Source organism: Pipra filicauda, unplaced genomic scaffold (assembly GCF_003945595.2).
Source record: "Pipra filicauda isolate LSUMZ 115617 unplaced genomic scaffold, ASM394559v2 scaffold259_size1095435_pilon, whole genome shotgun sequence".
NCBI lineage: Eukaryota > Metazoa > Chordata > Aves > Passeriformes > Pipridae > Pipra > Pipra filicauda.
This window is the reverse complement of record NW_024104375.1, coordinates 30,991-56,223: the sequence shown is the minus strand read 5'-3', so window position 1 is coordinate 56,223 and position 25,233 is coordinate 30,991. Positions and strand designations below refer to the sequence as shown.

The window sequence follows — 25,233 nt, the reverse complement described above, 5'->3', positions numbered from 1 at the left end:
AGCTGAATTACAGGTCCTAAGATAAAGAGTCAGTCAAACTTAGGCCGCCGTCTTGCCGAACAGCTGACCTGGAAGGATTCCATGCACTGGTCGGATTACTGACCAGCCAGTTTCTGAACTGTTAAGCAGTTGCTCCATTTTGCATTACCCTAGAGGATTGCCTAGTGACTAATTACTGCAGTCCCCAGAGAAGTAAGCTGTGGTCTCCCAAATGCAGAAACAAAACCGCGCTGAAGCTGCTGATATAATAAGAATGAGGGCAGATTTATTAGTGGGGTAGCAGTCACAAACCTACCAGCCAACATGCAGACAGTAATGCTGGTAACCAAAATAAGATTGCATGTGCCAAGAGAACACACAGTAAAAATCCATAAAAAATAAAAATACTAAAAATACCAGCCTTCAAAAACTCCCTACAGTAAACCATCTGTACTTACTTTTTTAAATGTACCACATATGTTAGGGGCTAGCCGTTCATATTAGTGACAATTACACTTTTCTATTAACCAAATCTGACATTTTAATTCCTGACATTTCACTTAAATACTGCCTTTTTGTTTAATGACCTAAAGCCAGGGAGTGTGTAATTCATATCACCTACAACCTTGCAGGGCATTAGAGGTTTCAACACTTTTACTCACTATGAAGAACATCTTAATGTGAAGACCCAGCTACTTTTCAACATGGAGAGGGAACAGCAAGTTTGTCCATGCATGTGCTTTACAGATAAGAAGCCAGAGAGAGAGTAAATAAAATGACCTCCGCAATGGGGCATTTTCCTCGATGTCCTCCAGAGTCTCCAGAGAAGATCGCTGGGAGATCAGCCGACGTCTGCAGAGAAAACAGAACACAAAACATCACCACTGATTAGAGGGCACGAGAAAGTCCCCAGAGAGTCTCAGAGAGATTCAGTAAAGATCACAAACCACCCTTCACTAGCCAAGCCATACATCTAGATATTAATAAATTTTGTTCCATTCTGCTTATCTTAATCTGTTTGATTCCAACCAGAAGCAAACTTACTCCATACAAGCTTCTACAGCAAAACAGAAGTTGAAACTTCACAACAGCTCCTGCTCAGCTCCTTATCCCTTCCTTCAAGGGTTTAATACCCATCTAACACCATTCCCACATGTGTTGTGGTACAGCTTGCAATGCTACAAATACAGTGCTTTGATAAAAAAATGCAGATGTAGATCTACGGAGACTGCCTGTCATTCGCACTGCCCCACTTCTCTTTGCCCCTTGCCCATTTTACCAAATAAATGCCACTTGTTTCTCAGTGATGTTAATCTCATCACTCCTGTGAGGAGTGCCTGAAGAAAAATGGAAGATGACAGTGCTGGCAGCACTGAGCACAAACCAGCAGTTTAGAAGAAAGCTCTGACCATCCTTGTGAGCAGCACAGGTGAGTTTAGTTCTTTTTTAAACCATTTTCCTATGGCTGACTCAGATCCTTCCTCTACCTTCAGTGAATTGAAGTATGGAAATCCTAGCATTACAAGTTTTCCAACTGTTCTAGCAGGGAAGAAGCCCCAGTACAGGCCTGGTTTAGTAGCAATTGCTGCTCCACAACCTCCAAACACCCTGACAGCAGCACAAAACAAGGAACTGCACCCAGCCCTCCAAAAAACACTGTAAATACCAAAAATGAATGTGTAAGGTACAGCCCACCTGCAGACCCATAATGAAAAATTAAGCTGGCAATCATGAAAACGTCAATGGGCATTAAACAGTTGCAACAGCCAGCAGTGCCAGGGCAGTGGGCCCCAGCACCCGGCTGGCAGGAGGACTGCCTGCACCCATCGCTCCCAGGGGCCACTGCTGAGGCATAGAGCACCTCTCCAGTGATTTAATGAGTATGAACTTAAATGATAAAAATATTCATAGACTACCATTATTTTTTTCCCCAATTCCCACTGAGCTGTCTTACTCCCTTGATCTGCAAGCAAAGAGTTTCCAGAGCATTAGGAGCTCTCCTATGCTTGGAAGCATGCTCATTAATTTATTCCTGGGCTGTATTTTCACAATAAATTGTTTTCTCTGATGCCAGTGTAAGCAGTTTCTAATCCTTATTGCAATTCCCTTGCCCCTTCAGTTGTGCTGCTACAACTGTTCCTGCAGCCGTGCTGCAAATCTGATTACCAAAATGTTTTTCAGTTCAAAATAACCCTGAGGTTCAGCGATTGATTCAGTTTGCTATTAATTCAAACCCTAGATTTCTATCAGTAAGCCCTAGACAACAGATTTCAGGACAATTTGAATGTGTATGTGGCTTCTTGTGTACATAGAAAATCATAAAAAAAAATAAATCTCAAACAACTTATAGATCAACCAAGTGTGAAGCTTAATCCTCTTAGGAAAATATGCAAACCTAAATCCCCTCACTTTAGGCTTTGTCTAAACTAGGATTTTAGGAGATCTGGTGCAAGATAGGATACACCTTCAAAATGCTAAGAAAAAGTAAAATCTGCATTTCATAGACAAGCAAGAAGGGACCAAACATTTGCCTTCTGCACCTATGGGCACTCCCTTGGCTCCATCCACAGTCAGAGAGGACACAGGAATGCTCTTATAGGGAGAAATTTAGAGCAGGAGTAGCTCCTGTTCCATTTTCAGTTTCACTGATCCATAAGCAAAAGTTGGAAGTTTCAGCTACCAGCACTACTGATGCAGCAGATGATAGCTGTTGCTTTTTAATACCTCTTTATACGTCATTAGCTTAATAACACAAATAATGGCACTCTCCCATCTTGTGGTGTTACAATGCCAAAAGCATACTTGGCATGTTGTTAGTCAAAGAGAGATAAACAACAGTACAACCTTGCCACCTTCTTCTTATTAAATTTATCAAATTAGTCACGCTGTATTTTCTCTAGATGCCTCTGAGATGCCAGGCGCTTATACAACACCAGATGCATATTCCAGATGCCACTATAACCCTCTTCCAAGCCTCTTCTCGCCAAAAGTTATGCCCCATCCTCAATTTCATTGCCAATGACTTGGCAGACATGCACCTGAAGATCCTACATTTGTGTCTGTTATTAAGGCAGATGTGCTGGTTGGCAGAAACAGACACAACTGTATTTCATCAACTGTCGTCCAGTTGCCTGCTGACTGTTAAGATTCGTCCAGCTTCCCTCTCTGGTCTTAAATTCTCAAATCCAGTACCGGGGATGCTGCCTCCTGATTTTTGCTTGCTGACCTCAAATGCAACACAGCCCAGATGGAAACCACTACCATCCCTCTTGGTACAAAAGACGTCACACTGATATTCACTGGTGGTGATTTTGCAGTATTTTGGGTATCTAACATAGCAAGTGAATCTGCACAAAGGAGGGGGGGAAGTTCTTTGTTCACCCAAGCTTGGGAGAGGAGCACTGATACCTGAGCTCCCTCTCAACTAGTGCATAACACAAGCATAACTTCGAATAAATTTATCCAGGAAGGAAGGAAGGAAGCAAGCAGATAGTCCCCCCCGAATCAGCAAAGAAGGATGGGTCACACAGAAGCCTGCAGTGATATAAATGGGGACTGACCAGCCAAATCCCCTCCCTGTACTGGCATAGGCAGCAGTGAGACCAAGGATATCCAGCCCAGCATCCAACACAGCTGAAAACTGCCACATCTTTCAACTCACCCCAGAATTATTAGTTTTAATCAGTTCAGCTCCCTGTACTGTCAAAGAAGCACCAAAGAGGAGGATTTGAAGCAACTCTTTTGAAATCAGTTCATACTGTCTGGGAATCACTCCCTCTTTTCACTGAAGAAGCTCAGCCGCAATGAAGTTATGTGCAATTATTCCAGTTTATCTTAAATCTTTACTTCAAGGCCTAATTAAGATGACCTAAATACCAATATTTTATAAGCTTTCCACAGCTGGATATTATACCAGAAATGCCAACTAATGAAGCTACCTGCTGTGAACCAAGTCACATCCTGTGCCACACACAAAGGAAAAATAAAAGTTTGGAAAGCTTTGGAAAGCAAAGCTTTTGAAAGGGTCTTCCAGGGAATACAAGGAAAATAATTTTTTCATTGACTTCATTAAGAATTAATCATCTCAACTGGTGTTTAATATTTAAATTAATCATCTTTCTTTCTTCAGGCAAGCACCCAGGGTTTGTCTATACAACTTCTAAAAGGGTTACTTTTCAAAAATTGATTAACATGCTATAGCAGCTGGTATATGCAGACACTTGCACTGAAATAACCCCAAACTATTTTATATTACATATCAACATCATTCTGATGTAAAGCTATGTTAACACCTATTTTATATCAAAAAAATGTCCTATTTCAATAATAACTAGGGGAAAATCCTCCTGTTGTTGAGGAAGAGCATGTGCAGAACAATTCAAAATAGCACAGTGTGACTCATGCAGGATTCAGGCTTTGGGCAGTCTTTAAACAGATGCAATTTCAATATAAAATGCTTTAAAACTTGTGTAGAGCGTCAGCCAGCTAGCACACTAAAATACAATTGCTCTTAATAACCAAATTAAAGATGTTTCAATAAAATTTTTTTCCTAGTTCACGGAAAGCCTTAAAAAATTTCTCCTAGTTTAATCACCACATTCCAGGTATACCAAACTCACACCTCTCTCCCCCCAGCCTCATGCACACAGAAAAGAGTAGTTCAGCACTGGAAAGATGATGACCTCCTAATTCTAATGATCAGCCCCTGTAGGACAATGATGGTCCCAATGAAGGTCACAGACCATTTTTTGTTTAAAAACCATGTAATATCATGTTCCCTTAAAAACCTATCTAAAATAGTTTTTGTCTGTTTCCTTGCTGTTGTTCCCGGTGCATGAGCCCAGAAATAACAACTACCCTACCATCAAATTCCAAGTCCAGTCCAAAGAAAGAAACTAAAGAGATATTTGATGCCCTGGTGTTTTAAATGGCACACTCTGTGGATGCTGACCTTGGGCTTTTGTACCAAAAGACCCTAGAGAATCGGGGCCTGTTTCTTAGTTACCTTTTAATTAAGATATTCATGACCCTGTTTGCATACTGGATTTATCTTTGACCAGCTGTCTGAATCTCTGTGGAAGTTTCTTAAAAGCTAAAATGTGGTCTTCATTTCCCCTCTCCAAAGTCAGATTAATATGTGGCTCAGTTGCAAAACTGAAATAAAATACAAGGGCAAAAAAAAAAATAATTACAAGGACAAATAAAATACAGCAGGTCTGCAACCAAAACAGCCAACAGCCAAAGCAAGTAAACTGCAAAAATATTCACCGTAACTACCCCATCAATCAGTGGAAAATTATCTTCACTGTCAATTGCTGCAAAATACTCAACTCAATTATGTTAAACATACAAAATCTTAAAGCCATATAGACAGGAGGTGATAAAAAAAAAAGGAGCTGCAATCAGAACACTGGATAAACTCATCCAGGAAGGAAGGAAGCCAATGATAATCCAAGAGATAAGGAAAAATAAATCCATGTGTAATGACTTTCTAGCACAGCTACAAAATCAGGAGGAAAAAGCTGCATTTTAAATACACCTCATTTCTGCGAAAGTGGGGGTGTATTTTCTCCCCTGCTTCTACAAAGATTACAAACCTACAACAGACAAAGCCAGTAATGTGGGTGCTGCTGGCTCCCAGAAAAAATACATCCCTGCGGGCCAAGCTTCTTCACTTTGTCTGGGACAAATGCATCCCTTCAAGGATGCAGTGACGGTGGGACACATCATCTGAACACCTGCTGGCTGCATTTACACTGATGGGAGAACTTGGGAGGATAAAACAGCTGAAGACTGTTGGCAGCTCACATGTCCCCTGGGTCACCTCCTCCCTTCCAGTGGCCAGGGAAAATGAGCAAGAACCACATACTACCCTGAACAGGTACACAAGGGGAGCGGAAAGAAAGTAATCACAGAACTTGCAGTGATTGGGAATGAGATCAGATACCCATAAGGATACCTCAGTGACCGCCAAGAGGTGTGTGTTGAAGGGTTTCCCCATGCCATCCATCCACCTTCCGAGAGGTGCCAGCTCCAGACTCAAAGAGGAGGTCTTGCTCAAAAGCCAGCCTAGTCCTTTGCAAGCACTCCCTAGGGAGCTACCAAAACATGCTCTGTTGAGCTTGTTTTGAAGCTCCCATAGGTCAAACCAGGCAAAGCATCACTCTGATCCTACCTCTATAGGAACAGCAACCCCAGGGCTGTTCTTATATTGGGCTTCATATTGTTCCCTCCAGCACCAAAATGGCTTGAACAGTAAAAGGTAAACAAGGAGAGTATTAAATGAGATCTAAGATTAGGCTTCTACGTGCTAAAATGAAAAAAAATACTTAAAAAAAAATATATGATATATTACGATATTATGGCTACAAACATATCTTTGAGGCTACTCTGAGTTTTGAATAAGGTACTTTTACTACTCTTTTCCCTAGCTCCTTTGGAGTTGGGTTTGGGTATGAACACAAGTGCAGCTGCTGCTCTCCCCAGGCCAAGGAAGCAGGTATCAGCAGAGCTGCCAGATGCAGGCCATGCCCGCAGGGCATCACCCCAGGGAAACCAAAATGCCACTTCTCTCCAACTCCTGAGGAGCTGAATGCCTCTGCCCAAACTCCCAGGCTAAGCTGTGACAATTAATACACTCTTCTGAAATATTATACAAGACATCAGCTGTGAACGAATCCCCATTCACTTCCTGACCCCTGACTTCATGACCCAGCATGAACCCAGATGAAAGATCCGCTAATGAGTAACCTCTCGCCCTCCCTCTGAAGTTTGTACTGGGATTCTTAAGTCCCAGCTCATTTTCTTCCTATCTTTTGCCAATATTACAGGAAGACAAACACAGGAAAAGCAAACCCTGAGACTACTGAAAATTATTAAGGGAAGCAGGAGCTACCCAAACTGATATAAAGCAGTTTCTAATTGTATGCTATCATAATTATGCAGCAGAGCAATTCTCTGCAAAGAACATCAAACTCCATTTAGAACTTCCACACTGCGCAGCATATTTTCAAGGCTGCCCACAATGGGAGCTGAAAGCATCTGGCGCACACCGAAAATGGGTTATTTTGTTAATTCAGCAGCCCAACCCAAATACACAGAGAACATACCAAGAGCCCTCCACTTAGCTGTCACCTACGTGCAGACAGGATGCCAACATGGCCTAAGACCACAGCCTTTTACAGCAGGCTGTGAAGGAAAGTCTCCGATGCAGAAATCCTGAGCTAGCAGGACTCTAAACAACCTGCTCTCTTGGGAGATGTATTGCAAGGAGAGAGACTGTCAAATCGCGTGATAATTAGGAGAATAATGCCTTGCCAAATGTCTCCTCGGTCTCCATCAACTTTTTGGGGGTAAGCGGGAAGATGGACAGACAACAAGGGGATGAAGGGAGAGCTATGGCATGAACATGGCTCTATGTTACATACTCCTCCTAAACCAAGGGGTCTCTTTTGCACTGAGTATTTCATCTGTATTGCCATCCAACTCATTCTCCAAGCCTCATCCTCCCACAATACCCAAGCTTTGAAATACAGCACTCAAACTGCTGCCTGCTGACCTGTCTGCATGTAACATCTCATTGTCATCCCGAAGGTAGGATGTAAGTAAGAATTAAGTAAGAATGAAGAAAGAGGGAAGAAACAATGAAGAAAAATAAACACGACAATACTGAGGTATCCTGCTGACCTTTCACAGTTTGCCAATGCAACATAATGCTCTGTTGACAAATTATTATGTAGCTTTGCATATGTGATCCTTCAAATAGTCCACAAAATTCTAGCCACAGCTCTGTCCCAATGCCCCAGAGGGATCACCTGGGTCTGGTTATATCAGATATAAAATCAGGAGTACCAGCACTGCAAAGAGACAAGGGACTTTAACTAGAACTGCTGAGAAGCAAGATGTTCACTGACAAAGCATTTATATAGTGTGAATGTGTATATGCAGGTGTGCAGAAAAAAAAGGCATGGTAGAACCGGATTTTTGGACTTTTGCACAATTCAACTTGATATACTAAGTATTAGTCTTCCTAGAAGACAAGATTCTGGGAAGAAATTGATTCAAAATTAAGCACTGATATGAAATCTCCAGTGAAGGGAAAAAAACAGGGTTTAGTCTAGGTAGAATGGAAGAACTATCACCACATGTTGTTGACTCTGGGGGACATCTAATTTTCACCTTCCCCAGCTGGATTCCCAATTCATCAAAGACAGATCTTGCTTGAAACCTGCCATCATGGTTCAGTGGTGGACTTGGCAGTACTGGATTAACAGTTGGGCACAATGAACTTAAAGGTCTTTCCCAAACTAAATGATTCCATGATTTTATCTCCCCTCTGCAGGCAGCTGCCTCTGCACTCAATCCTCCTACTGTTAGCTCTACCCAAGCCATAATGAGGAGCTACAGCTGCAATTCAGTAAGATTCATTTAAAGATAGCAGAGCTCACACAGATCCTGAAGCACCTAGAATCTACATTCTCTATTATCTTTAACCTATGATTTACAGATTCACTGTCTTCCCTTTACTGACTCTGCAGCAATATGATAGCTTTCAGAAGGCTTCTGTGCAGTGATTTGTTTTGAGTATGCCAGAACACTGCCATAGCTATATTTTTCAGAACAACCATTACCTCATAACCTTACCATTATCATGGTAAGACATCACTGGGCACCAGCTTAATTAGACACATGCAAAGCTATGAAAGAAGCAAACGACAAGATTAATCATCTGACCTTACGAAAACAAGGATGCTTGCCAAAGCAGATACAATAGCACTGTAAAGAACATACAATTTGTTCATTTCTATGTCCATTTTCTACAGTAAAACCCACACCATAATAGCCTTTGCCTCAACATTAATCTAACAGATTCTTCATGTATCATTCCTGTCTGACAAACTCTGTGCATTGCAAAACGATGAATATTGAGACTTCTGTCCACAAGCGATGTTTCTCCTTAAACGTCACTACCTGAGGAAATGAAGAATCAACATTTAAACCAAGCACTTGAGGACACCACACTGCAGGAGTGCAAGTCTTTAAAGTATCAAACCACAAAATGTTTTATTTCAGAACAAAGTTCTGGAATTAACTAAGAAATTTGCTTGCAAGTCATGGCTATATGCAGGAGATACTATAACACATGGAAATACATACATGCACTACTAAATCACCTGAAAAAAATACTTCAATTCTAGCCTGCAATTAAAAATGCTGCCTTATTGTGTTTGATTTCCTTTATTTCATTTGTGGTGTTTTTACTGTAATACAGCCCAACATCATCTCCATGTCTTGTTCCAGATGCACATGTGCTATCTGGGAAAACATATTCTGCAATCTCGTATCTTAACATTCTTAGTAGAGATCTGAACAGACACTTAATCTCACTGCTAAATAAATGTATCCTAGACACTGTGAATTGTCTGGATAGAGTTAGCCTGATGAAGAAAGGAAAGTCCCCTATGTAAGTAGGGCATAAAGACCAAAGCAAACAGGAGACAGCTAGCATAGGGCACTTCATGCATGAGATATGAATGCTGCACAGGTGGTGGCAATCTGAGTGTTTACTGGTGCATACTTTGCATTTAGTTCTGGCTACATTTCCTAGAAATTCCCTTAGGATCAGGCATTTTTCCCAGCATCTCATTACATACCCAAGAGTCATTACATATCCTGCTTTCCCTAGCCTGCATTGCTAACGACCAACAAAGTCAATTCATAGCATTCAAAAATCAGCTATCATACTGAACAGCTAAGATATCCTAACTTTCTGATATCTGTGATAAGGCGAGACAGTCCAGTGTCATAATTTTAAATATTATTTAAATATTATTTTAAATAGTATTACATCCACAGGAATTAATGCCTTCTTGCCTGTTAATTCATGCACAGTCAGTTTTAATGCCAAAGACATTTGGGTACAAAAATATATATTTGCTTAAAATACTGCATTTGCTTATGCTTTATTAAAAAACGTATTTGTAACACTAGGGGACAGTTCAAAAACAATACCAAAAGATCCATTATTAGGGTAATAGCAGATCCTTACTGTCCAGCAGAACTGCTTCAACCTACCTGTGAGCTTGCAGACCTGGGACTTGAAGGGGGAGAGCTCAGTTCTTCCCTGCTCTTCTCACTAAGGACAGATCCTGAAGCCACCCAGCATAATTGCTCTGGGAAAAGCAAACTACCTCCTCTTTCCCTCTATCCCTGCCACTGTGACTGGGCATGGCATCTTCCTGATACTGGGCACTGTGTTTACAGGTGGTAGCAGAGGGTTAGATCATTTTCTTCTCTTTCTGTTGATGTCCCTTGCTCAATGTGGTATATGGTAATTGGCACATTCCGTTGCTCTTCCCTGGTACAGATCTCTATTAAAAAGTTAAATGTTTTCAGAAACCAGTTTACTCCACTGCAAATATTTAGTTCTGCAGGGCAAAAGACCAGCTACAGATCAAACACAATGGTTCAGCTTATCACAAGTACCCATACAAAAATTAATCATGGTTTAAAAGGTGACATTTAAGAGACTGGATTTCCACGAGGAACCCTCACTTACCCCAGCTCCCAGTAAGCAAGTATTGTGGGAATATTCATAATACTGGTAACTTTTTGTTGTCTAGTTGTATTTCTGGGTTTCCCTTTCCCCATCCTCGACGTGGGGGAGCCCAGCTCTAGTTCCTTCTCCGTCTGAAGAACCATTTCTGACGTCTTGTTGGACGGGGAAGGGGGACTCCAGAAACAGGGTTTTTCAGACCCCGAGCCTGGAGGGGAGAGGTGCCCTCCCCTCCCCCCACCACCCACGTGGCTCCATGGCAGGCACAGAGACAGCACACCGGGCGTGGAGAGGAGGCAAGAGAGAGTTTATTGTTGGGAAGGGGTTTATAAGGCTTTTAGGAGGGTCAAAGGGGACCAATCACAAGTTCAGGGTCACACAAAAGAAACCATCAGGTAAAGGGACAACAGCCAATAGGAAGGGGTTAAACAAAGGACCAATGGGACACCTCAGGACACCTTTCCCAGGACATTCCTGCATGGGAGGTAACAGTTGCTGTGGGGGGGTGCTGGGAAGAAGAAACATGTGTTTGCAAAGGGACCACAAAGAGCCATTTTAAGACATGTTTAAACAAGTTTCTCATCAGGTATAGTGCTACATGTATTTGCTCACTGTTAAGGTACGGTGGGTGTAGTAGTGTCCAATATTTAGAGGAGCTGGCCAAGAAGCCTCCCCATCTGTTTTCACAACAGAGTACCCAGCAGTCACCACAATGAAATTTTCATTGACTTGGCAAATGCAGCCTACATCTGTAGTCTGGGGAACTGGCTTTCCCAGGATATATATGCCCCCAAGAGCATAACATGGCCATCAGCAGAAGTCCAAGGCTCAGAAAGCATCTCCCTACTCCCTGCTGAAAGCAGCCTCTTCCAAGGGCACCATCTCCACTCACACAGGGAACATGTGCTGTTCTGCCACAAATTTATGGCCTTTTATATTCTTATATTCCCCATCTACTGTCACAGAGATGGGTTATCAGATGTACAGAAATAATATTTATTCTAGTAATCTGAGCAATCTCCTGCTTAGTAAATTATGTAATTATTAGAGGACTGAATTTTTCTGGGTGCCAACTAGTTTGCTGGTCAGCAAACACCCTGTAATGAGATATTAGTTTCCAATCAGTTTGGGAAAAAAAAAACCAAAACACAAAAAACAATCAAGAAATTTGGACAATGCCCTTAACAACATGTTTTAAGTTTTGGTCATCTCTGAAGTGGTCAGGTTGTTGGACTGGATATTCTTGAAGGTCTCTTCCAACTGCAATATTTTATTCTATTTTATTCTAAAAGCAGGTCCATTAACACATCAAAAGTGAGGAAAGCTGACAGAGCACTCTGCTAGACTGAATCTACTGATACTTTATATTATCAGAGCAATGAAAAACACCTCATAGTGACAAATCTGGCCAAAAAAAGTGCAATTTAGGGGACTGCTTCAAGATAAGCATTATTAAAAGGCAGTACAAGACTCAAATTTCACTTTTCTGTACCTGCCAAGTTCCCCTGCCTTGGTTCACCCATGTCACTGCTGTGTTCACTGTCTCCATGTACAGCCATGCCATGCCAGAAAAACCAGAGGCAGAAGCTCAGGCAGATGCAAGAGCAGGCAGCCCTCTTAAAGTACACTGACTGCTGTATCAAATAACTCCAGTGATGACTCCTGAGATGTTCAGTCTCTCCCCAGCACACCCAAAAGACATGTCGCATTCATATTACACAATGAATAAGGGAAGAGGTTGGCTGACCTACCACTAACGTTCGCAGTGATCCACTTCAAATGTCTATTGAGCCCTCAACCTGATCTAATCTATAGTGCATATAAGCAAACAAATAGATAAAGCAATCATTAAAGCGAAATAATTAATAACTAATTATAGTTGCAACCCAACTCCTGGTAGAGATGATTAACTGAGAATGGGTTCACACCCTGACCTCATGTGGAGTCTGGGAGATCTGAGTTACCCAGCTCTTTCCATCACAAATAACCAACGCAAATGTTAAGCTGCCTATGATGAGTTTATATAACCTATACATTACTTCAAGTGCCTATACACATAGAAGGTGGGGGCAAAAAGTCTAAAAATGCCAGTAAAGTCCCAGGAGAGGCAGTTTGATAGTGGATCTCCCTCCTCTGCTTCCAAGTCTCAGCAGAGGCAGGATGCCTTCCGTAAACCCCCATTTGATGATAGACATCTCCCTTGTCAATACAGATTGTCAAAAGCTTTACTAGAAAAGCACTTAGAAGGGTGTAAGGCATTATTCAACATTTCCAAATCACCCCAGCAGTCAAAGCTAGCTGCCCGACGTACCAAATGTCTGGGAAGCACAGGAGCAAATCATGGCACCAGACCTGAAAAACACCTGGCACAGGAACCTGAGCTGATGTGGTGGTCGGTTCTTTCAAAGCCAAGGTGTGGCACCCTTAGCCTGAATGATTTCCAGGGTCTGACAGGAGCAGTGTTGCAACTGGCGTTACTTTAAGTATAATCTTAGGCAGAGCTTTGGATGGCAAATGCCATGATTGTAGATGCAAAAAATTACTTAGCTATTCTTTAGCTGAGACTCTCTTTTTTTTTTTCCTTTGGTGGTGTTTTATTTCTTTATACACATGCACTTTTTAGACAGCTTTAGAAAGAAAAAACACTAAGCCAATGCAGAAATGGATATATTTGATATTTAAGGCTCTGCCTATCTGTGTGGAACAAATTAGTCACATTATCATTTCCCTAGGGTGAACAGGCATAAGGATAGAATCCATGCAGACATAAGATTTTCTGGTTTTTCTGCTCTCCCCCTTCCTTTCTCTTCTCAAAATCTCTGCACTTCCACCGGCAGCCTTTAGAGACAAAGAGCTCATGACTTTTTTTCAGAGTTGTGTTTACTGTTTAGTCCTCCCTCAACCGGAGGATTTTTCTTGATAACATAAAACAAGGCACTTTGTGATCTGACTCAGTGGCAATTTTAAAGCTCTGCAATAAATTGCAATGAATTTGCAGCTCATTAGCAATGAATTGAGTTGATGAAAGGTCACAAGGAACCAAGGACAATTTTTACAAAGCATCTCCAGGCAGTTTTTCCAGACCATCAGCTCTCTTTTGCTAACCAAGGAACACATCTTGCACTCTTTAGAAAGTCAAGCGCCTGTTTCTCCATAAAAAAATCCCAAAGTATTGCCTAATGAAAGACACAAAGAGTCCTTCTCATGCTAAGGGAACACATTTCAGGATTCTGCTCACATGTTTTTACTCGGGGATGCTTTGATGTAATAGCAGGGGAGAGAAATTTTGAAGGATTTACAGATTAATCAACCAGAGCATGGATGTAGGTTAGGACTGATACAACCGTGCCCCTCTGGGATATTATCTGCAGCTCAACTTACTGCAGATGAAATGAAACACGCTTTGGGAATGCAAATGAATTAGGATGTCACAAAAAGTAATTCAATTTGCACCAGCAGGGTTTTGAATTTGGTTAGTTACCTACAAGATCTTTATTTAACTGTAAACGTCGTACAATACATAGTATGATAACTGATTTGAAATTCATTTTACTGCTATTTTAAAAATTAGGCCTGATAACTTCTAACAGATTTTCAGGTCATGTTTCTATTATACATATGTATATCTCTATGCATTTGCACACTTATGCATGCTTCTGTAACAGATCTGCACAACAGTAGGATCTTTCATAAACATAAAAACAAGGGTAAGACTTTCATTCATATCACCACTATGGAAGAGATAAGTGGAACAAGACAGCTAATTAGTCATTCTCCATTTCAATCCTAAATAACCACAGAGAGAGCTTGTATTTTTACTGCAGGCATTGTCTTACATCAAACAATTTGTAGATAAGAAAAATCAGCTCTCTTCCTGAAGGCACATAAGCAAGTATTTTGATAGAAAAGATGAAACAGCATTAGAAATTAACTGTAACACTTCTTCCCTTCCCTAGCCACTAGAGTATGTCCACTAGGATGCGTTGCCAATATATAACTGTATTATCCACACTGACAAATTTTGCACAGTCTGCTGTTTTGGTACTACAGAGCACAAGGCATTAATAGCTGACTGCCTCATTCAAATGAAACAAGACAATTATCAGCTGTAACTTACACAATTAATACTACTGCTGCCAGCATTTTCAGCAGAGATTTGATTCTTTTATAGTTCATTTGAAGTCTTTAGGGAACATGTTATTAGTACATCTGTCCTCCTGTAAACATAATTATCATGTAAAATTCCATTTATCATGCTGATCAGGAAGCACTTTCTTTCAGCCTTTCAGCCTGGGAACACTGTTAAACAGGCAAGGGAATTTGACTGCCCCAGCTAACCTGGACCATGCTCATTGCCAGAAGCATTGCTGTTGCTTTCCAGCTGAGCCCACAGCAATTTTCTGAATAGGCACAAAGCTTTTGCTAACCTCTGACTTTGGCGTTTGAGCTTGGGGTACATCATACTGGACACTGCTTTGTTGTGTCATTAGTCGATTTTATGTTCTCCCATGATTCTCTGCTCCTTGCTTATCTCCAAGACTGAGACACTTGTAGGTGTGCAGGCCAGTGGAGCTGCTGCAGAGGGAGCAGGTAGCAACTGGATTCACTGTGATCATAATCCTTTATCAGTACCATAAATCAAGTCCACATCATAGACAACAGTCAAGACCTACTTCAACCCAGCATCACTTTTAATACACAAAAACAAGCTTAGGCCAGGTATAAACAGACATCAGTTAACCAGATACCAATCAACACAATACTGAATTTTGTCTAAAATGGCTATGACGTTTTAAAAAGTGAACACCATCAAGACTTACCAAACTCTGGTGCCTTACATGCAGAATAGCCCACAACTGAAGGCTTCACGTGCAGAGAAATTGTCCTTGTCGACAACTTAACCTTCAGAGACCTACAGAACGTCCTGACATCAAAATGAGATTAAATGAAGTAAAGGTCAGCCCCTGAATAGACCTCCTGCAAACTGTGGCTTCAAATTGGTTTAAAACAGCCTCATTTATACTAATAAGCTTATGCTGTGACCAAAAGGCACCGTGCTGCTTCAGCCATCTACCACCCCCTGCATCACAGCAGCAGAAGGTCTCCTGCAGCTGGCCAATTAAGGGAATCGATCCCACTAACAAGCACACAAATGATTAGTGATCAGCTTTTATTGGGTTTTGTGAGGGAGCAAAAGATTTGCTGTCCTCGATGGGATCAGCCCAAAACAATCCTCAAATCACAGGAATAGACTAACTGTTCCTGCATCCCTGGAGGCTGCTCCCATAGCTGCTCTCTGACTCCAAGCCTTTCTCCACTGCAGCTACAGGTCTCTCCTTCAACTCAGCCAGCCAGCAGGCATCTAAAACAGTCACAGGGAACAGGTGTAGACTGGACTCCTTCAAGCTCAACAGATACAGATTCCAAACAGGCCTGTGACCAATACTGATCACATTCAGGATTTGGAACCCAATAATTTGTTTTTATCAGCTGAAACATTCTTTTTTTCCTGGTGTATAAAAATGGCCTGACAGGACATATGGGACTTGCAGGATGCCCTGAGGTTGAGGGAATTATGCTGCTGCAGGAAAGGGCAAAGGAGGAAGAGACCAATCCCCAATGATATCAGAAAGCAAATGTTGTTTCAAAGAGATTATTTTACTGCTGATAAATACGTGATGAATATTTTTTTAAATGTGGGAGAAATTCATAAATCTAAATCAAGACAACTGCTATTGCAGGCTGACATTGGTACAAGCAGAACAACTGCATGACCATGGAAACTCATAAGTTCACTACATTAATACACTGAGCTATTATGGACTGTATTTTAAGCAACTTATTCCCATATCATTCTGATAGTTCATTTAGTTTTGTTAAAACAGTGTGCCTGAGAGAAATGAGTTAGCACAGTGGTTACATCAATTACTCTCTTTAAATTCAACAATCATGCATATCCAGATTGCTTAATTTCTCCCATACATCTGCATTTGTAGATCTTTCTTCTCTGAAGAGCTTTCAAAAGCTCAAGTTTTAATCAGAGGACTATTTTTGATCCTAATTTTCCAAGCTGCAGTAAAGCTGCCTCATGACCTAATCTGATGGCAAATGTACCATTATTATACAGTCGTTTCAAGCAAGTTGTACAATAACTAGTCATAATGTTTCTTATTTTTAATCACTGGTACACCAGGTGCCTAGTGTCTAATTAGAGCTATTGATCTGCAGACATTGCTGTAAATCAGGTCAGCAAATGACTTGTTGGAATAAGCACTGCTTGGTGTGAATAAAATACATTGCAGAGCAGTGTCTGGACATCAGCCCCTTGGCCATACCCCAGCACACCAAAGCTGTGAGCAAAGGCAGACCTGCCTTCCCTTACATCAAGCTCAGACTTTTGCTGCAGAAATGAGCAGGACAAAGGAACACGACATGGTTCTAAGGGCTGCAAATGCCACACAGCTACAGCCATCAGGAACATGGATTACAGCCCTGGGGGTCTGTAGTCATTTGGGTCAGGGGTTTGACTCAATTACAAAACAAACAAACAAACAAACAAAAAAAGCTTTTTTTTTTAATTTTTGCCACTGTTCTCAGCAAAATCAAAAAATTTCTGATTTCATGGGGAACGAAGCATTTTGATTTGCTTGAAGCCCATGTTTCGCTTTGAATTTTTTTTCTTCTTATATATGCACAAGCATATATATTCATCTGCATATGACATAGAAGACTCATACTCAGGAAAAAAAACCTGTTTTCCGCTGTTTAAACATGTCACCTTTCTGAAGAATTCTGGTTCCTGAAAAAAAAGTTCACAGGGTTTCCTCTGGTTTGGCTTAACAGCTTTAAAGGTTGTGCTTCCAGACAGAAAATCTGGCTTACCCACAGTTTTCCCCCTCTGTTCCATATTTAACAGGTTGCTGTTGTGACCATAAGAAATACGGCAACTGCTGCTAAAACTTTAATCCCCCCCAAAGTCGTAATCTTTATATAGCAAATATAATAACCTTTCTCAGTGACATACTGCAACAATGTTTAACAGGATTGCATAAGCAAAGTTATATTTAAATCCACTGAAAATGCAACCCAATTCTCCCAGAGTCTGCTCTGGCAATAATTAATGACAGATTTCATCAATATTCACGTATCAAATTTTTCATTCTTGTAGGATTGTGCCCCGCTAACACAAGGACAGCAGAGAAGAAATAACTTCTATTAAAGAAGCTGTTAGGCATCACAGATAACATATGAAGCGTGGCCATGCTGTTCTCTATCCTCTATTACCCCTCAATTTTATTCTCTAGAAGTTCTTTCAGCAGCTGCTTCCAGGCTGTAACCAAAGGAGGGGCAGGAGGGATTCTGCCACTGCTGTCAGACAAGCCAGGGGAGGACAGAAAAGGGGAAAAAATTAATCTCAAAGTATTTTGCAAAGTAGTCCAAACATTTGGAGGTGGCAAGGTTTCCCTCCTCCTGCCCATCTGGCCACAGTGTGATTCTATAACAAAGCATTAAACCAACATATTTATCCTGAAAGATAAACAAATAAAAACATATTTAAACTGAAAGACCGTCTATTTAGATTAAATATTAGGAAGAAATTCTTCCCTGTGAGGGTGGTGAGGCCCTGGAACAGGTTGCCCAGAGAAGCTGTGGATGCCCCATCCCTGGAAGTGTTCAAGGTCAGGTTGGAAGGGGCTCTGAGCTACTCGGTCTAGTGGGAGGTGTCCCTGTCCATGGCAGAGGGGCTAGAACAAAGTTCCCTTCCAACCCAAACCATTCTAAGATTTTAGGAGTGTATTTCCTGAGCTGTCCTACCTCTCTCAGGAAGAGTCATTTTGAATTTAGTTCTTCCAGTTATTTGCCACAAGCATTTGAAAAAAGAGTAAGACCTATCTGATGGTCGTTTGAGCAATCTGCCTAATTTCATTTGCACACAGTGTGCACACCCCAAAACCATAAGTCTTCATGTCAAAGGAGCGCAGTTTTCTGAGCAACTCAGAGCACCCGCTCTCTGAAACAGGGAACACCAAATTATCTATCCTATTCTTAAACACGAACAGTCAAGAGACACTTTTTTACGTCAATGTAATTGTAGTTTCCCAGGGCAACACAAGGATGACACCACAACAGCCTGCCTCTCCAGGGCAGGCTTCAGGAATGTTGCCCCTAGCTCTGTACTTAATGCAAACCTAAGAAAATCACAAGAAGCTGTATTCCCCAACCAGTTTCACAATCCAAATCTCATGACAAAACAAGTCCTGAGCCTAAATCTTCGCAGAATTTTGAGATCCTCTCAGCAATGGGGGAGGACAGGGAAGTGAAGAGTAAAGTGAGAGGAGGAAGGAAACAGCTGCTTCCTCTTCTCAACCAGCTCTGAAAGCTTTGCTCTCCCCATAACATATATAGGAAAACAGGAGCTACTTTCTTTTCCTCTGTCGTAGAAAAAGATAGAGAAAAAAGTCTTACCCTTCTTTACTCTTGCAATCCTTTCACTCTGTCCCTGTCAGATTTGCTGGAGAGCTGGAGGAGCATCTTTCACTGGGCTGCAGAGTCCTGTGCAGGGACAACTTTCATTCCCAGCATTTATTTTTAATTCCCATTGGAAGCCCAGTGAACTACTCTAGAGCATAACAAAATACCCATTAAGCTTTTCACAGAACCAAGCCTTTAATTTTAAAAATATTTATCTGGATCGCTGAAAATTTTCACTCTAAACTCTGACTGCATGAGCAAATGATTTGGCATACATACATAAAAAAATCAGAAACTGAAAGGAAATTCAGTAATACCAATCTCCCAAGCTACTACAGTCGATAACTCAGGGACTGGGAAGCTGGCCATGGAATTGCCTAATTCCATGAATATTTGGGAGGAGATACAACCTTATTTCAATTCACAGACTAGAGCAACAATTGGAGAGAAATTCTTAAAAATAAGGCTCACAGGTACAAGGGGCAGCTCTCTGTCCCATCCCAACATTATGTGCTGTGACAATTCTGCAGTGCCACTCCTTGGTTTTGAAGGTACTTTTACTAGTGTCAGGAAATCTGTTATTGTCAAAAACTGTTAAGTCAACCAAACCCAGGTATTTTAATCAGACACTGAACAGTTGGCTTCATACCCCAAAGCCAGGGCTGTGGGCAGCTGTCAGCCCCACAGCCACCACAACCCAAGCAAGCAGCTGTTGTTGGGACGAGTTTCAGCAGGAATTGGTGATGAGCTACTCGCAGGCACTGCTGCCGGTGTGACCATAAAACACTGTTACAAAACCTGTACTCCTGCAAACCAGCTAATTTTGAAAAAGCTCTGAGCTGGATTTGAACGTCTCAATCCAGCAGGAGATGACACCCCATTTCATGACAGGTTAACAACCTGTCAGGGATTTAGCACACCCCAGAGCAGCTGGCTGGTGTTGTTGAGACAGGCAGTGGTGCCCCCAGGACACATCCACTGAAGAAAGGCAATTTTGAAAGAGGAGGCAATTGCCTTGCTGAAAAAGAAAAGTAATAATAATTTTTAAAAAGTCAGAAGTCCCTCCTGACTGAGTTCAGTATCACAAGTTTCTGGGAGAAGAGGACAAAGGAGGTCCGCATACCCAGACCCTTACCACAACTACTACTGGAGGGGTGGAAGATGTGAGAACAAAGTTAAGCAGCCAGAAGGATGTATGGTTCCCCTTGCATTTCTCTACACTCCTCCTTTAAACTCAGGAAGCACACTTCTGATCATCAGGGTGTGTTGGCTTGTTTTCCACACAGTCCTGCTCCTGGGACATGCTTAGGTACCAAGGTGACCAAGCTGCCCCAGCCCAGCTGCACTGTATCCACATCTGCCTCAGAAGTTGCATCTTCCCAGGACCAGCAGGACCACAGCAGATGCTAAAAGCAACATGGCAACAGGCACTTCCATGGTGGTACTTGGCATTTTTCAGAAAGCCTCATGGGATACACCAGGACTCTGCACGTGCATATGCTGAGCTCAGTACTCATTGCTGATTCTCTGAAAGCAGAAGGCATGAGAGCCCTGTGACTCTGTATTACCTGTTTAAACAACAAACACAAAGTTAAAGCGTATTAAAAATTCATGAATTTCTATGAATCCTTAAAGAGTCTTATTTTTGCCTTCTGGAATGCAGCTCTTTAGGACTACATCTTTTTAAATCTTTTTTTGATCTTGAAAGTTAGGAACTTTGTCAAAAAAGACAGAATACAAGGAGATTAGACTGAGCATCTCCACCTCATCCCAACAGCCCATGAACCTTAAAAAGCCTCTATCATATATTGCAAGACTTTGAAGCTGGCGATACTGGAATAATTTCCTCAGCAACAAAGATGAAGAGGAGATCACATGATTTAGAAAGGTTGCTAGTGCTTTCAACTGTCATGAAAACACATACTAAAAATCTTAAAAAATGCTATGCCATGGCTCACAGTATCTGTTGTTTGCTCTTCCATTTCCCCAAGCCAGGAGTGTGATGTGCATGCATATGCTACCTTTCAAACATGATTACTGAGTTCTGCTGAAGGCACGTGCATATGTAGAAACAAAAGAAAATATGTTTGAGTCCCTGAAAACAGATAAAATGGATCTGGCCCTCCAACTCCATACAGTCAAAAAAGCCATGTATTTCTGAAAGCTGAAAAACCCAAACACGAGCTAATACGAGAGCAGAAGCAGACCTGTGTGCTAGCTTAAACCAGCAGCTATTTCAGTTTAAGGTGATACTTTGGGTTGTGAAATAAAATCTTGGAATTGTGACCATATTTGCTTCAGCCAGCCTCTCCTTTGGGGCCAGTAACCCCTTTAATTGCCTCAAATCACCTGGAGGCACCTCCAGCCAGAAAAACCTTTGCTCTATAAGAAGCATCAGGTGGACAACAAAAAAACCAGAAGACCACATGGAGAAAATTTTGACAGCAGCTCATCATGCCTCCTTAGAAGACAAAGTATATGAAGGAGAACATAAAGCATGAAATGCCTCAGCTGATGGGGCTCATGCTCAAATGAAACTACAAAACCGCTCATTTTGACTGTGTTAGACAATGTCTTTATGAGCCAAAGGCAGCAAGCTACTGGGAAAGTAAGACTGAACATATTTGCAAGTGTTTGCAGGATCAGACTTTATTTTTATACAGCCTTTCATCAATGATAAAATCTAATTTAGAAATACTTCTTTCAAACTAATCACCTCTTTCAAGAGATGCCACTAAATATAACGCAAGGAAGATTTACTTTATAACAGCCTTGTGGGGGTGTGAAAACACACAAAAATCTACCTTTTAAAAAGGATCAAGGCATATTTAGATGTCACAGACATGAAATGCAGACCAAAACTCCAATACAGATACTAATCATGTGAAATGGATAACCTCATAATATCACACATCTTAGATCATCTGACTCCTGTGTCTGTCTGCATATTCAGCATCACAGCCCCAAGCTGAAAAAACAGAGACAGAGAAGAAAGAAATTTTTGTTTCCTGGTAAAGCTTCTTGCATTAAAGAACTGAAAGCAGGGCAAGAGGCCCATTCAAAAATGTGTCACAAAACACTTCACCGCAGACCTAAGAGCTTTGTTGTGAGAGGAGAGAGGAAAAAAAAGGATTTTGAACAACAATATTGACTAATGGGATTATGTATACACAACAGTTTCCCATTCACAACACCCTCCCGGGGAGTTGAATGCAAGCTCAATTTTACCTGCACTAATAACAGCTACATAATTTTATGACAGATATTAAGCTAAGAGGATACAGACCACAAAGCTGATACCAAAAACACTTATCTTCCAAGGAGGATATCAGACAGGCAATTAAAGAAGCAATCATCCTCCTCCAAAAAATACAATTTCCCATCTGTAAATTTACATCTGTAAATCTCTCTCTTTTGGCTTTAAGTAGGAGCTCATGAAGCATAAACTTTTGTAGCACATTTTTAGTAACTCAGAGCTTTCAAATTATATATAATGTAGTATCTGGGTAAGTAATACATAGACAACAGTATCCTGATGACAATACAACAACACAAGAACATATGAGACAAACATAACAATGAAGACAAACTGTTTAGCATGCTTTAGAACTTGCTTGCATACAAAAGAATTTCTGTATTCATATTAGACAGAATGGGTATAGAGAAAGAGGTCCTAGGACTGAGTATTTCTCCTTCCCAATTCCTTCCCCTTTTTTTAATACGTGAACTTTGCACCTAACTACAATAAGTATACATGCTTTGAAGCTTTTTAAGAAAAAGAAAAAAATTGAAAACCAAATTTGGGAGTAAAACGGCTGTGGTTCTAGACAGGAAAAACTGTGTTTTAGCAACCGGAAAAACTTATTCCTGCACTTCATAAAGAATAAATACAGCTATGAATACAGAATAAACATCCTTGATTGTAATAATAAGGAAAATATAATGCAGACACACAGCTATTGTTTGAAGTAAAGCACATCAAAAGCCTTCACAGTGACAGCTCCAGCCACTCTGCCACGCTCCAACTGGCCCTGCACAGCCTCACAGACTGCAAGGACAGTATCAGCAAGCAAAGGGATGGCCACGTAACCCATGTGCCTGTGGTGTAGCTTTCCATGTCAAGAAGGTGTCAGGAGGCAGCAGCGGTGAGGAGGGGAGCAGACCAGGGATTTGCAGGCAATGCTGAGGTTCTCCCACAGGCACTATCCTGGGGCAGTGAGTAGCGCTCCCATCGGTGGTAATTTGGATACTCGATCCCGACAGCAGGAAACTATCTCTACAAATTCAACAAGTAAAATGCGGGATGCAAGTGCTAAAATAGCAGCATTCAGTTACCAGAGTGACAATGAGAACTGTGAATATTTCCTCTCTTGGGCAGGATCTGCTAATTGCTATTTGGAAAACAGCAGATTTATATGTCTTTATTTTTGCTTTAGAAGCAGCAGGACCTTAAGAGTCTGCCCAGCAAAGGAACCAAAAATGCACTTCTGTTGCTGTCTCTCCAAGTGCCCAGGCACCCGCAGCATTTTCCCTCCTCCCTGCAAGTCTCTGCAAAGGAAGAAGGCTGAACAAAGTGCCACTATACGAGGGCCATGGCCCCCATAGCAGCAGATAAAAACCAAATTATACAAAACTTGTACTGTTTTGCTTCTGTCATCCTTTGCCGCCTCAGACCTGAACAATAATGAGCTTGTCTAACATGGAGGAAAGAGGGGAATGGCTTTGTGCTTGGATGGGTCAGAGCAGACAGATGCATAAATATGCTCGCCAAAAGCTGTTTGTGTTGGGCTGGGAAAGGGAAGAAGCACAACGGTGAGAAGCTGCAGACAATGGGGCCAGAGGAAGAGCACAACCCTCTGGCTCTGTGCAAAACTTTGGTGTGGTTCCCTCTGGCAAATCTCAGGAAGGATTCAACATGAAAGCTCATTTGGTAGTTAGTTACATAGAAGTCACAGGCAAAAGTTCACCTTATTGCTTCCCCTGAAAGTGAAATCAGCTATACTTTGTATAAAAGAGGTGCTTTTTTCTCTCTTTGATTAAACAAATGAACTCTCCTCCCCAGAACACACAAATAGAAACCACTACTTCCTCAGTCACTGCATGTTCATGTCTAAAAACAGCCCAGGACAAGGGTAAAACCATGCTGGGTATGACATTAGACCTCTACGCTGACCAAGATCACAAACTGCCATCAACATGTGACACAAAATTTTGAAATTTTGGTTTTCCTGTTTCACCTTTTCCACTAAACAGACAGGAAAGATGTCTGTTAATGTGAATAACTGAATAAAACAAAAAAAATCCATTTTTGCAGAATTTACCACATTACAAAACGAAAATTTAGAAAGGCTGCAACTGACCAGTAAAAGGAAACAGATCCCAGTGCTCTGATTCAACAAGTAATAAAAATGTTTTTCCTACAAAATCTTTTTAAAACCTCCAGTGGAAAGAGGGAAGTCAGTAATTTCCAATGGAAATGACTAGGGGAAAGGCACCTGAATTCATAGGGTCAAACAAAATGTGTACTAACCCAAGTGTGAAGGAAGGCTGTGAGATATTTGAGTTAGCTCAATATGAGTTCCCTGAAGGGGCATTCCCTGGAGTTAAAGGTGTGTAGATGTGGTGCTTAGGGACACAGTTTAGTAGTGGACTTGCCAGTGCTGGGTTAACAGTTGGACTTGATGATCTTAGAGGTCTTGTCCGACCTAAATTATGCTATACTTCTATGAATCCCTTTATTCCGGAGCAGGGAACTGAGACTCTGCGGGCATAACTCCACTGTGTTTGATGCTGGCTCAAAAGCATGCTTTTGAAGCAAGCCTCCTGACCATGTCTGCTTACAACATGCTGCTCTCTGCACCATGGAGCAGCCCTGGAGCAGAAAGGCTTCCCCTCCAACAGCAGAAAACCAGGTGACACGCTGTAGGAGCACAGCACCTGTCTTTCAACTACTGCTGAGTGTTCAGTCCACAGGTCCAGGTGAGACCTGGTCTGAAGGTCTGACCCAGTAATTAAACCAGAGGCATGTTGTTAACTTCAGTAAAAGCAGAACCACAATTGCAGTCCACAACACCACCATCTGCCCCCCAGAAAAACACCAGGGAGGATAAGTATACAAATGGGAGCAGGTCTGCACAGTGAGGTAAGCAAAATCTGCGAAAACTCACAAAGAAAAAGCAAATGCTGTCTTTTCAAAGTGGGATTTTCAAAGAAGCTCAGAGAGTTCA

At 41.5% G+C, this 25,233-nt stretch overlaps 1 protein-coding gene across 3 annotated transcripts in view; it reads right to left on the bottom strand.

Annotated features, from left to right (window-relative positions):
• CABLES1 (Cdk5 and Abl enzyme substrate 1) overlaps positions 1 to 25,233 on the bottom strand; it is a 74,302-nt gene that overhangs the window by 37,218 nt on the left and 11,851 nt on the right. For 2 of the 3 annotated variants that reach the window (XM_027715857.2, XM_039382129.1), the window contains exon 2: positions 760 to 831. In XM_027715857.2, coding sequence (XP_027571658.1) covers positions 760 to 831 — 72 coding nt within the window. Of the gene's footprint in view, positions 1 to 759; positions 832 to 2,823; positions 2,961 to 25,233 lie in introns of those variants that run through there. The other variant, XM_039382130.1, reaches the window with a different exon arrangement.